General features: G+C 44.4%; 1 protein-coding gene across 7 annotated transcripts in view; it reads left to right on the top strand.

The window, feature by feature from the left end:
- Positions 1–12,815, top strand: part of LOC125766393 (interference hedgehog-like) — a 77,499-nt gene extending 64,684 nt beyond the window's left edge. For 6 of the 7 annotated variants that reach the window (XM_049432294.1, XM_049432293.1, XM_049432290.1 and 3 more), the window contains 6 exons: positions 5,715–6,352; positions 6,423–6,733; positions 6,806–7,632; positions 8,244–9,059; positions 9,137–9,297; positions 10,871–12,815. In XM_049432294.1, the coding sequence (XP_049288251.1) occupies positions 5,759–6,352; positions 6,423–6,733; positions 6,806–7,632; positions 8,244–9,059; positions 9,137–9,297; positions 10,871–11,659 (3,498 nt within the window). In that variant the 5' untranslated portion in view covers positions 5,715–5,758 and the 3' untranslated portion in view covers positions 11,660–12,815. The remainder of the gene's footprint in view (positions 1–5,714; positions 6,353–6,422; positions 6,734–6,805; positions 7,633–8,243; positions 9,060–9,136; positions 9,298–10,870) is intronic. The other variant, XM_049432295.1, reaches the window with a different exon arrangement.
- The last annotated feature ends 1,098 nt before the right edge of the window (positions 12,816–13,913 follow it).

Below are 13,913 nucleotides of genomic sequence, written 5' to 3'. Positions count from 1 at the left end.
GCCACCATCCATCGCGCTTATCCGCGTGTTATCGTGCCAAATCCGATCGAACCGAAAGGATATACAGTGGGCAAGGTGGGTTCGTACTATTTTTGTTTCTTTTTTTTCCTGCCTGGACACAAACACGAAAAAAAACACGTTTCTTAATTCTCTCTGTCTCTGTCCCATTCGTTTGCTGCCTTGTTTACGGCCGGAGTTGGGTTTTGGAAACTTTGGCGAACGAATTCTTGCCGGCTATAAAGCGTTGGAGGTCGCGCGCGAAGGTACAGACTATAATGTAAGCAAGTCGTATGGTTTCACCGTGTTTTCCAACCTTTTCTCTCTTTCCACTCCGCACTCCGTTCGTTCCTTCGGTGCGATTCCGGGCGGTCGATGAAATTTGTTGGACGAGTTGTCTTGAAATGAGGCTACCGAGCGAGATTGCAGGGAGCGGCCATAGAGTAAGTGTGTGTGTGTGCCCAGTGATCTGGAATCAGATTCCAGCCCCGGTTTGATTAGATTGGGCCGTTGTTTTGGGATGATTAATTCGCGTCCTTAGCTATGGGGAGGAAACGTCAAAATTAGATTGCGAACATTTGAGGCGTGTGCGCCCATTGGGATGTGGGGGTAGGATTCGAGGGTTTTGTTCACATTTCTTTTTGGTTGATCTGCAATCATTAATTCGATTGGGCTAATTTTTACAACGTCAAATCTTCGCCCTCAAACTGGCGTACCGTTTGTATTGGTAAGGGTGTGTTTGTGTGTGTGGAAATGATAAAATTTCCTACTAAATACTGTTTAGCATAATTGGGAATTGGTTGATAAATATAATTGAAGTAAATAGGTATAGTACAACTAGACTAGACATTATACCATTCTACGCCTCTTTGGTCTGCAACGGTTCCCGGCAATTTATTGATTGTTCCCAAAAAGATTGAAAACGAATTCAAAACTAATAATTGCATACTTTTAGGCGTTTCAAGTCCAAGTCCTAAGAGAATTCATAGTTCTCCAAAGTAAGTTCAATTTACGATCTAAATTTCAACCACTTGAACAAAGAATCTTGTCTCTCTGATTATGCATTATGCATACTGAAAGACAGAGCACTTACCAAGTTAAATATAAAACTGAGCCTCTGTGGACTCACTTCAAGATATAAGCAGCGCTTTTATCTACATTAGCTATATTTTAGACACCTTAAACATTTATAGCTCATAGTAAAATGTTGTACCAGAATTAAACTCTTCTGAAAGCAACTCATTCGTTCGTCTGATCTGATTGCAACCGGTAGAAACCTTTCGCAAACATGCGTCACTTCATGATTGAAACGATGATGATGGGGCTCTGAAGAGATGTTTAGACATTTTCCCGTTTTCTGCTTGAACGCATTAGTAAGAAGGAAAAAAAAATCATAATTACCGCAGTACTTCGTTTTACGGTTCGATTAAGAGGCGTAAAATGAAGTGAGCCGCAAATCGTGGCAGATTTGTCATCATTTCCACTTCATTGGCAATGTAGAAAAAGGTGAAGAAAAGAGCAATTCAAGCGTACGGGGCAAATGGTACTGCAATCCTATTTAACGTTCAGAGTTACGCTTGCGTCATTTATGCTTATATGCTGCGCATCAAGTAGAACAAGTCCGGAATTCGAAAATAGGAACGGGTGGAATGACCCGTTAAGGGTACGATTTTTCATCATCCGACGCTTCAATCCGTACCGATCGTTCGTCCGTACTTAAGGCATTAGGAAAACGTCCGTCTCTAAAAGATGAATCATGTTCGCTCCACCCGCGGGTCAACAGCGGGCTCCAATGCTTTTCATCTAATGAGTCGTGTCTAATATGATCGTTTAGGATGTTTCATGTAATTTTTTTTTCACGATCACTTGAAGTTCATGCGCGAGCATTTACGCCTCAAGTACAATTGTCGCAATTCGCACCAATGCTGAGGTGGAATGGTTGGGATCGCTGGTTAAACTCAACCTACAGCTAGGGATTGAACGCCCACCGGGTTGTTGGAAGCAGAGCATCCCCAAAAGGCGGCATTGGATGATAAATTTAAAGAAGGTTCAAATGTGCAGTAATTAAACTTTCGATACGGTGCCACGCAAACGGTCCCCGATACATCATTAAGATTGATTAAACATCGCGCGGATGGAGAATGGGTCAGATCGTGTGGTGATCAATTTTATGAACGTTTCTTTTTTAGGAAATTGGCAATCGCTCATTGATTCGGTGTGTAACGGCAAACACACCGACGGCTGAATAAATTCGATCGTAGAACGAGGGAAGAAACTGCTGTTGATTGATTTCCCAACCATTATCTTTAGCACCGTATTAACCTTACCCGGTGACTGTTAAGGTCGTCAATGGAGTACTGGCTTACCATAATCCTCACCGATGTGCGTCTATGATGTGTTGCCAACCTTTCGGTGGTGGTAAAATATGATCGTAAGGGTAGAATGTAACATTAGAAACTATTTGGGCTAGTTTATGGTTGAACGATTTTGCGTAACAACGCTGTATAAAGAATACACCTGCTAACGACTAATCTAACGTCTAGCTTACCAAAAAACCATGGTTTATTAAATTCAATCCTGGAGCATAATTTATGCGTTGTTCCGCATATTTTGTCGCGCAGCTGTGCTTGCTAATATGATACAGGTTCGGGGACAAACGGGGGAGGGCGCAACTGGTTTTACAGTAATTTATTATTTGTATGCATAACGTAAGGGAAATTAATTCACTTTTCACGAAGCTCGTTTTCACTTATCAATGCACGAATGTAAACGATAACCTGAATACCCTTGCCACGCGTAAATCGCATCCCACGACAGCGGTACAGTTTCGCTTACCGAAAGGGATCACCGTTCGGTCGTTAATCTAAAATTAAAATAATTCGAAACCCATTCTACATAGGGCAAAACCATAATGCTGCAGCTGACTAGACTGGCACAGACGAGACTTGACTTTTGGGTTTCTGATGGGTGTGTGCTAGGAACTCTGAACACGGTGACAGAGGAGCAAGAAAAAAAAAGGTTATATTAAAGAGCGCGGAGACACATATCACTAGGAAGAGATGGAACCGAGGAAACCCATCGCCATCACATCCGCCTCATTGACGAGATTGTGGTTTATGGTTTTCAAAACATTGTCGTAAAATTATGTTCTTTCGTATTTTGCCGCTCTCTGGTGTGGTGTTTTGTTTTGTTGCTGTTTCTCCAATGTCCGATCTTTGGTAGAGTTTTTCGGGGCAAACGCAGCAAAAATTTTCTTCTCGGGGAGGTTTTTTTTTTGGATCGAATTTGTAACCTATGCTGGGCACATTTGATGTAACAAACGATGAAAGGAACAGATTATGGCTTCATAAAGAATAATAAACGTTCTTCCATAAATTTTACAACCCGGCAGAACCATAAACGGGCATTAAAAGGGGCGACTGCTATCGATGGCTTCTTCACCGTCGTTTTTGGGTGATATGATCGAATTTTTAATTACAAATTATCCCAGAAAGGGAAGCAATAGAATACTCAGAATGATTGATGGAACCGTCCACATTTATCAATTTGCTAACAGTGACCAGCCAGTTCTAACCCTACTTTTTTGTTGTTAATAATAAACCATTTATTCTTGATACATATTCCACCCCTTTAATTGAACGATGATACTCCCCTTTTCTTTAACAATTGATACACCTGTTCCCATTCGTGTTTTGGTTCACTTTTTTTTCTCTCTCTCTCCCTCTCAACCCCAATGTAAACGATTAAGTCATTCAATCAATCAAACTCCAATCATTCACGCACACGAAACACTATCACGCACTGATCGTCATTGAATCGTTGCAATCTCGTAACCAACTCGTAATTATCATTGCTTATTTGATTGTAAGCACCACCAAAACTACCAACCCTGCCAGCGAAGAAGGTTGTGTTCGGTTTGCCGGGAAAATTATTCATCGATCACAGTCAATTAAGCAGCGCGCGTTCGTACGGCTTCGTGTAATCAAACCATATTTCCTGCCGAGTGCGCGATAAACATAAGCATCGAGATTGTTTGTTTATTTAAGGCAGTGCGGCGAACGGTTTAAATATTGATCAAATAACCGTGCCCGTGTGCTGGCAAGGATGGATGAAGATCGGACGGAATGGCGATGGGTATGGCTTAAAATTGCTTACTTTCTCACGGTTGAAGCAATTCCATTCCATCGGCAGTACAGTTTCGGCTGTTTGAACCGGAAGGAAGAACCTGATCTAGTGCTTAATTTACGACGATCGACGACGAGTGTTGGACTTCTCGTCTGAGCAAAGAGGAAGGTTAAGAAGAAGAAGCGGGGTGTTTTATTTAAGATAAATTATCTACGTTTAAACAAACCGGCAACGATGGAGTCGACGAGATAAGTTGTCCTGCTTTGGTGATGAGGATCACGAAAGAAATATATGACATACGTCAACAATCTAACTTCTGGCATTCGCTTTTCCAAGAACCGATAGCTGGAATTACTGGAAATGTTTTGGTCTATAAAATAACGAATCAACTCTGCATGACGTTGAGGAAGGAAAAAGTGAGCTTATGATAACTCAACGCCTAACCTCAGAATTTTGAAGATTTGTGGCGATCGTTGATAAGTGATGTAAACCTGTAAGCGATTAAACACTTCACCATCTACAAAACTATTGACGTTAGGCTATCTTCGTTTACTGAAGTCTTCCGAACATCAAATGTCGATCGAAAACAAATAAAGAACTCTTAGAATCGCGGCACAATCCGAACCTCGTGGAAGATTAATTGCCTTTTCCTAATCACACACAACCTCGGAGCGCCTAGACACATGTCGGAGACATTAGATTTTGGTCAGTGTCGGTTTTGGTTTGTTACGTTTTTTTTGTTGTTGTACATCTGAAATATCCCTCACGGTGTTCACTCACGGGTCTCACTAGTTTACAGCTACGAAATCTAACAGCTCATCAACAGTTTGCCACGGACAGGGGCTGGCGAGGGGTTAGGTATATGTATCAGGCGTCCAGTAACTTGGCACCCGTGAGGCAACCCGTGACGATGTGATTAATCTATCATCAATCACGTCCCGGCCACGTCAAGACGGAATCCATGCGTCCAGATTTCGATCTATTTCTTCCAATGGATCCACGGAATCGTCCGATAGGCTCATGGGAGAAGTTTACAAACTGCAGCGTAATGGTTCATGGTGATGCATTCCCTTCTTTGGGATGTACTGATTGCTTGGGGTTCGCGATATTGGGGTTATGTAAGGAGAACTTTAGAAAACACATTCACCCAGACGAATTCTACTTGGATTAAGTTAACGAGATGGGATTGAGTGTTTACAGCTGTGCTTGTTGAAGTTATCATAGGCTTTTAAAGTAGATTTAAAAAGAATTTTCAATTTTTTTTAAGTACTTGAAGAATATTTCCCAAGTCTAATATAATTACTTACATCTGCATGGGGAAAGTTCGTCAGCAGTTTGGAGGCTATCTTACTGACCACAACGTTCCTCAGAAGCCCGGCGGTTGTCATACGATCCAAGTTTGCGGAACTCCGGTCTATCGTTACCAATAAATACTCAACGTATTGGAAATGTTTTGAGGTCATGTTTGTCGGTTATGTTAAGCCGGGAATAAAAAAGGGTTATCATATGATAGTACAGTTTGTGGGAAATTATACCCGCTCTAATGAAGCCTTGCATCTGTTTTTGATTTTCTTCTTTTCTGTATTTTCCAGTTGATATGCTCTGAAACCGTTTGAGCCGTTCATACGAAGAAAGAATGTGTTCCGCAAGCGATCGACTCAGCGAGGCCACTCAACCACCATTACCTTTAACCTCTTCCAATATGCAAACGGAAGAAAGTACACGTCACCTAATACACCGGCATCCCGTAAGCAATAGGAGAACCTGCAGTATACGGAAGCACCTGCCGACCCACTGTTGGTACAGTTGTGCAGCCCGACGGATATCGTATTGTGTGGTGGTGCTGTACCTAGCACTGACCGTTTGCTTCCTTCCCACGGTGTTCGGTTCATCGCAGTCTTCATACTCTCATCATTCACATCACCCTCATGGACATCACCATCAGGCGGCAGTGCACGGTGGTTCCGGTGCCACCAGTTCCCATCACACGGGCAGTGGATCATCCTCCCATCAGTACGGTGGCTCATCGGCGAGATCTAGCGGTGGTAGCTCGAGCAGTAGTGGTCTCGGTGTGTACATCATACGGGCACCCGAGTCGACGATCGCTCCGGCTGACGATGAGGTACTGTTCGAGTGTGAGTTGAACCTGGTGCCGGAGCAACTGGACTGGCGGTTCAGGGCACAAGGAACAACGGGACAACGCAAAGACTACGTTTTAATCCAGAACAGTGTAAGTATGGAGCGATAGGGAGACATTCCTGGGACGATGTTTTCTGAATTGTTCTTTTACGTTACTTTAGCATCAAGGATATAACGCAAGCATCGCCGACGGCCGGTACAAGCTGCGTGTTTCTGTCAGCGAATCTACGATAGGAGAGTACCAGTGTGTGGCATGGTTTGGAGCGTCCGCGATCGCATCGATTCCGGCTCGCTTGACGCTGGCAACGATTGGGCTCGAAGCTGAAAGTGTTCCCGGTCGTCACGATCGTGTACCTACGACTATGAGACGCATACAACCACAGCAGCATTTCAAGGTATTTCCCGGAAACAGTATTATCATCGACTGTGGTGACATCGTTTCAAATCCTCCGCCAATTTGGAGCTACTACAAGTAAGTATTAAGATGGAGAACTATTTCAATGGTTCAGCATTTACCGAATGTTTTATCTATTCCACCCGACAGAGATGGCATGACAATCTATCCGAATGTGACGCAACTTCAAACCGGTCGACGACTCATATTGGCTTCGCTGACTCAACGCGACACTGGCACGTACTGGTGCTCGGCGGTTAACTCCATCACTGGCAGTGAGGTCATTCTACCACAGCGAACCACCGTCACGGTGGAGTACGTACCACGGACAGCACCTCATGCTTTTACGCTGCCACAGAACGTATCGGTACTGCCTGGCGATACGGCACTGCTTGAATGTCCCGGCGTTGGTAATCCTGTGCCAATTCCGGCGTGGACGAGAGCCAACGGTATCCCATTGAATAGTCGTGCCCGCATTCAAGACTATGGACTACAACTGTCCAACGTACATCCTGAAGACGAGGGTCAATATATGTGCCGACTGCAGAACGGTATCGATCCTCCGCTGCTCCATTCCGTGTGGTTAACTGTGCTAGAATCGCCACGTATCGTTGCCCCACCACGATCCACGCTAACCAACGAGAGTGACAGTTTGGAGCTGGAGTGTATAGCCCGTGGATCACCACATCCCGATATTTACTGGATGATAAACGGCGATTACGCCAAATGGGACAATCTCATACGAACGAATGATACCCGATTCATCATCGAATCGGTTGAAAAACGGCACGCCGGTATTGTGCAGTGTTTCGCCCGCAATTCCGTCGGCGAAGCAAGCGAAGGCAACCTGTTACAAGTCATCCCGAAACAGATACCCGGAGGTGTTGGCACGACGCCACTCGGTTCCGTACCATCGAGCCCGAAGTCGGGCGGTGAACATTCGCCCAAGCGTAAGGGTGGCAAGAAACACAAAAACCGTAAGTATGGTAGACGCATACCAAAGACTCCTGCTGTCTTTGGTTGGGGTATATTTATTACCGTGCCAATCTGCTCGATCAGTTGCTGCCAGACAGTGTGCTCGGGATCGATTGGAGGAAATTTTTCACGACGCGGTGGCCCTCGGTTGACTCCGCTCCAAAGCGATTGACTCGGCAGTCGACAGTTGCGAGCGATCGACACCTCGAAGCTACCTTCGGGTGGTTCTAGTCGATCGAACTCGTTGAGAATAAGCTTGAAGCGTGTGTCCGGAATGGCATGAGTGATCTGCTCGAATATCCGTTCGGCCATTATGCGGTAGATGGGACACTTGAGACAATGTTCGATTCGAATAATAGCGAGCGCTTCGTCGAAGTGTTTGTCATCGCAGTAGATGAGGTTGGGATCGGTGACTTTCTTTTTCGATTTATTTCCTTTTCCTTTCGATTTGGACATTGTAACAGATAACGATCCTTGAATATTAGAGCTTTTCTGCCGAAATGTTTTTTTTTATAGCTGGGACTGTCAAGGGTTACTATGATTCAGAGCTACGGTTGCTGTGTTGAGTGGCTCCTAATCATTTTTTGCCGGTTTTATATATTCCTTTCTCTAGTGGTGATGATACCTCCTTCGCGACCAAACATTACTCGTCTGACAGACGAATCGGTGATGGTACGCTGGTCCGTACCCTCGAGCGATGGATTGCCGATTCAGTTCTTCAAGGTGCAGTACCGTATGTTGGGCGATCCTTCCAAAAACATTGCTCGCACTCAGTGGATGACGGAGAATGAAGATATCTCGCCGTACACACGATCGTACGAGGTGAACAATCTCAAGTCGGATCATCTCTACCGGTTCCGGATTCTTGCAGTGTATTCAAACAACGACAACAAGGAGGGAGCGGCATCCGGTAAATTCCATCTGCAACGTGGTTCTCAGCTTGGTCTGACCAAGAATCATCTGCTAGCACCGACACTCACCCGCATCGAGCCCGTCTCTCAGCATGCGGTCGTACTTCAGTGGCAATTCCCGCAACATCTGCCGCATCCGATCGATGGGTTCTATGCGTACTATCGGCCCGCAACGACTGCCGGCGAGTATTCGAAGGCAACGGTGGATGGTAGCTCAACGCGCCATTTCAAGATCGATCACCTAGAACCGGGAACGGCCTATGAGTTTAAGCTGCAATCATTTACGGCTTCAGCTGCATCCGATTTTAGTGCGATTTTGACCGGTAGGACATTGAAGCCACCGACTCCCCCACCGACTGTACCGACGGTGATTGCGGCAGCTGAAGGACCCGACGGAAGCCAAGTTGTACCGGTCAACTATCTGCTAGTGATTGGCTGTGTGCTAATCGTGAGCGTGTTGATCGTGCTATTCCTGTGCTGTTGCTTTAGTCGTCGTAAGAAGCGAGGTCATGGTGCTGGTATGTATTACGCATAGCCTTATTTCTGTTGAACAAAGAGAACGTTGTCTAACAGCGAGTCTTCTTTCTTGTTTTAGATGAAACAGAGGCCAAGGTACACATCCCGGTCGATCAGAATGGATTTACGGGTATTGTCAGCAATGGTGGTCCACGGGTAGCACATCACAAGACGCGAACGAACGGCATGAATGGACGGATGAACATTACGCCCAACCCATTAGCACAGGATGGGGACAAGGTAACGGCAAGCTTTTAATGCTTCGTAAACCGCTAGTGTTATGCGTTCGGTTGACACATCCCACCTTCCCTTCATTACTCCTGCACGTACTGGTTGCTTATAGTTTACCGTAACTTTGCTATCCCCGCGGTTGGAAGTCTTACCAACAAGAAGTCTGTCCAGTGCATCGATTGTAGAGTTTAAAACATTCGCCTTGCAGTATGCAATTCGTAACACAAAAGCACTTGTTGTAAGACATTCTACCGGGGAAGGAACTTCCCTTTACACTGATTAACTCCCACTAATGACTCATTAGAGATACAGTGCATGAGCGATTGCTGAACTCCCCAACATCCCATTCTCCCATACCCAGAAAAGTTTTTCATCTTTTTCTCCTGCACGGCTAAGCGATCTTTTGTTATCAGTTGCGATGAATGTTTTGCTTTTTATATACATTTTTCTCTCTTGTGTTGTTATTTGTGTTTTGGTGAGTTTTTTTTGTATGAATTTCTTTTATATTACTATTTGTTTTTATAATGTACATGATACAATTTGAGGATGTTTCGTTAGTTTAGTTTAATTGAAGGTGTTTGATAAAATTTAAACAAAATCGATTTGTAAAACAAACACAATAATTCCAATTTGATTAGTCATTTTTTATTTGTATACCTGTAGTATCAACTATCGTTGATCGTTCTTCCTTTTTTGTAGTAAAAGTGCATGTCTCAATCACAACCAACCGACCGCTAGTGTACAGTAGATCATTTTAACGTGTAGTGTTTGGATAATGATATCCATTTCAAATGCAACTGACCAAACAAACGAAACCCAAAAAAAAAGTAAAAGAATCGAATTTTCAGCCTAAGCAAAGTCGTTCGTCGCTCGGATATCGCCCTACCATCGCCTACCGTCCGCCGTGGTGAAGGAGACTGCTTGATTAATGTTTATTTCTTATCCTTGACTTCCATCCTCCATACTCCATACTACTGTTTCATCTATTTTTTCCTACCAGTCTGTTGATCTTCCCGGGGTAGAAAGGTTCTAACCATCATGCTCCATAACACACCCACAGTCGCCTAAAATTGATCCGCAACGATCATGTACAAAACTATGTTTTCTCTTTTTCTTCTCTTTTCTATTGTTTCTTCTTGGTATTCATCTTTCCCCCCTTTTTCTGTTACCACTGTCGTGCTTTCGGATGTGTTGCACTCCCTTCCAGCACTATCGCCGGAACTGAATCTGCCCCGAGAGCTGGTTTCATTTCTTTCTTCTTCTGGCGCCTAAATGTGGGCAATCCGCTCGTACGTGGGAATGCTTTCTCTCCCCAACCAAAATTGCCCACACCTCTTTGATTCTTTTCTGGGGCTATTTTGTACTGTACTGCTCTTTTGGAAAACTGTCCGCTGTTCGTCTCTTTACAACACTCCCTTCCCCACAACACAACCCATCTGGTCTCTCTGGACCATCAACACTCCTTCTCCCCGCTCCATCCGTACTATCATCTGCCTCCTCCCCCCCAGTAGCCGTTTGCTGTGTAGATCGATTTGCGAAGACGCGTTTTATTCTAGCTCAGAAATCAGCGTGACTGTTCTAGAATCGCACCGTGATGGAGCTGCGCTTCCTGCCCAACACGCTGGTAGAGGGTGACCAGCACCAGCAGCAGCAGCAGCGTTCGGTTACCAATCCGATCGAGGGTGGATGGAGAAGAAAGAAACGAAACGCAACGGTGGACGTGCCGAAGAACGAACCCGGTGATGGAGGCGATGGTAGCGATGAAGGCGACGATACGAACCCGACCCCAACGACAAACTCCAGAGAACTGCCCGCCACTAATAACAATCATCAATCGATTCCCAACCAACAGCAGCAACATCATCTTCAGCAGCAGCAGCAGCAACAGCAGCAACCACACATTACAGGTGCACTTCCGCCGTTGCATCATCCAAGTGCCGCCACAGTAGCGATGAACAGCTGCGGCATTCCGCAACAGCAGCAGCAACAGGAGCAGATGATGCTGGCGTCCATGCCCCATCGCCGTACGCTGGAACGGACTGCGGTGAGACCGATCCCAAATGGAGCCACCATGGCGTACGGCATCGATCCGAAGCTAATGCTCGACGGCCAAACCGTGCCCGACTGTAGGCAGTCCTCCATCAGGCGTACGCGCCGTGGTTCGGGTTCCGTACCCGGTAGTCCACGGATAGGTCGTGGACCTAGCAGTGAGTTCCTTCAGCAGCAGCAGCAGCAACAACCCGGTGTAACGGTTGCGCGCTCACCAATGCCAATGCGAGCCGCCGGCATGAAACGATCAGCAGCGGCTGCCACACGACTCGGTCGGGCCGAAAACATGTCGTCGGGAAGTTTGAACAGTATTGAGGTATGAGAATGACCGTACAGCGCCGTACCAGACGGCGCCAACACCACCACCCTTACCCGCACCTCGTCCCGCAAACGTAGAAGGCGCTTTAAGCTGATGTACCTGGTGCGTCGCCAACGGAAGCGTGCCAGCTTGGCCGATGGGCGCAGTAACATGCCTCGCCAGGATAGTGAGCATCACTGTCATAAGCAGGCGTTCTACGAACGGGCAAATGGGTACCGGTTAATATCCTGAGTATCACCCATTGAGCTGCTGCTCTCCATACTACACGATCTGGTGGTTAGCGTTTAGTTTAGCTGCTGCGTGAAAGGGTTCAGTTTTTGTCATGCCTTTTGCACTTCATCATCCGTCCATTGGGTTTTTGCTTTTATAGAGAGAGAGAGAGAGAGAGAGAGAGAGGAGGGAACGAGAATCATTTCGTCTGTAAACAAACCACCACACACAGAGTCCTGTACACACTAAACATAAGTTTTGGCTTATAAGATGGATGTTATTTTAATTAGGCTATGTTTAGGTTGTGTATCATTATGATTTCCCCAAACAAATGGGTGAAAAAGACAGAGAGATCGAGGGAATGAGGGGCGGGGGTATTAACACAAATCTTGCTGTACTTAATCTTTACTTCCATAAGGATGTTTTAGTTCGAATGTACCTCATTTCCCGTGGATATGCGCAGTCGAGTCGATAAAATGTAAATAATGCTAAAAATCCCGTCTTGCAAGAAGGGTAGAGGATAGAAAAAAAGATTAGAAAAAAATTGTTAACAGCTAACAGTAGACTAGCGAGAAAGAATGCAAAAAAGAGAGAGAGATGGGGAGAGAGAGAAAGAGATGAAAACAAAAGACAGTCATGCGTTCGGTGAAGGTGTGCTACTTAACCATTTTCTTAACCAATATGCGTACGGTACGATCACACAACAAAAAGCGAAACACATCTAATCAAGACGATCATCAAATTTCCATTTTAAATCGGTCAAGTTGCGGATGTGAAAAAAACAAACACAGGTCCGTTTCAAAGAAAGCTTTGTTTCAAAGAGCTTCCTTCAACTGTTCCGTTTAACAATCAGAAATTTGATAATTTTTGTAGTAGCTAAAACCAGATGATACTATTAAAATGTAACACACAGATTTATGCAGCAAATATAATCGAATAATCAACTGAAGTCGTGTGAAATCGAACCGACAGATAGCGAGAGACAGATATATGGGATGAGACGAAGGTGGATGTTTACTGAGCTTTTACTGACTGATGGGCACTGATTAATTATTAGCTAAAATAGAATTAGAAAGATTAAGACGAATCGAGCGTTTCAATCACCCACTTATTACCACACACGGTGCAGAGGAAAGGAGGACATATTATATTACGTGTAAATTATTTATTTAACGCTAAACAACAAACACACACACGCACGCACAGAAAGGCAAACAAGCGATAGTATTTTGCGTTATTAGCAGGGGGAGAAAACATAAACAAATATTCCAGTCGGGTGTGGGTTTTGTTAGCTTGAGCTCGAATAAGTACGTTTCGTTTGCTGTTGCTGATGTTGTATTAGGGAATGGTCTTGAGGAGAAGGTTTGATGCCATTGGTGGTACTAGCTGTGTTGTTGATGTTGTTGTTGTAAAATTGTTTCACTAATGATACACATATAACCCTCCCCACAAAATGCCGACTGTATCAGCATAATGTACATAGAAGTAAATAGAAGTAAATAGCATGAAGAACGGCCGTCTACTTATAGTCGTAACCCACACCTTCTAGCAAGCAAAGCGAACAATGTACGTGTGTAGGTGTTTTTTTTTGGGAAGAAAAGAAAAACATAATTCCAGCATCAGTGTCTTTCTTTTTTTTAATTTTATTTCATCGCATCAACAAGAACCAATCGCCACTGATCATTTGGCTGTTGGGTTGTGAATGATGAAAAAGAATGCTTGATACTGTAGCAAAAAAATGTAGCATCAACGGGAACGCTATCGTGGAAGAAATGCTTGTAAGAAAGGCAGCGTTTTCTTTTCATTAAAGAAAGAGCAGTGAAAATCGAAAGAAAACTGTGTTTTATGTTTTATTAAAATCTCGTAATGAAAGAAATGGGCTGTGGAAATTAAAAAAAACACGGTCGAAAGGGGGCTTCGAAGAACGGAAATAGGAATGAAGGTCTAAATATTTCATTGCCACATGATCGAACCCTGTAAATATCGCTTTAAAGCGTTTGTTACTAATCACAAAAAAAAGTTTTATTTTATTAAATACCTACATTTT

This window comes from Anopheles funestus, chromosome 2RL, assembly GCF_943734845.2.
Source record: "Anopheles funestus chromosome 2RL, idAnoFuneDA-416_04, whole genome shotgun sequence".
NCBI lineage: Eukaryota > Metazoa > Arthropoda > Insecta > Diptera > Culicidae > Anopheles > Anopheles funestus.
Note: the sequence above shows the minus strand (reverse complement) of the source record. Positions and strands in the feature narration are given on the sequence as shown.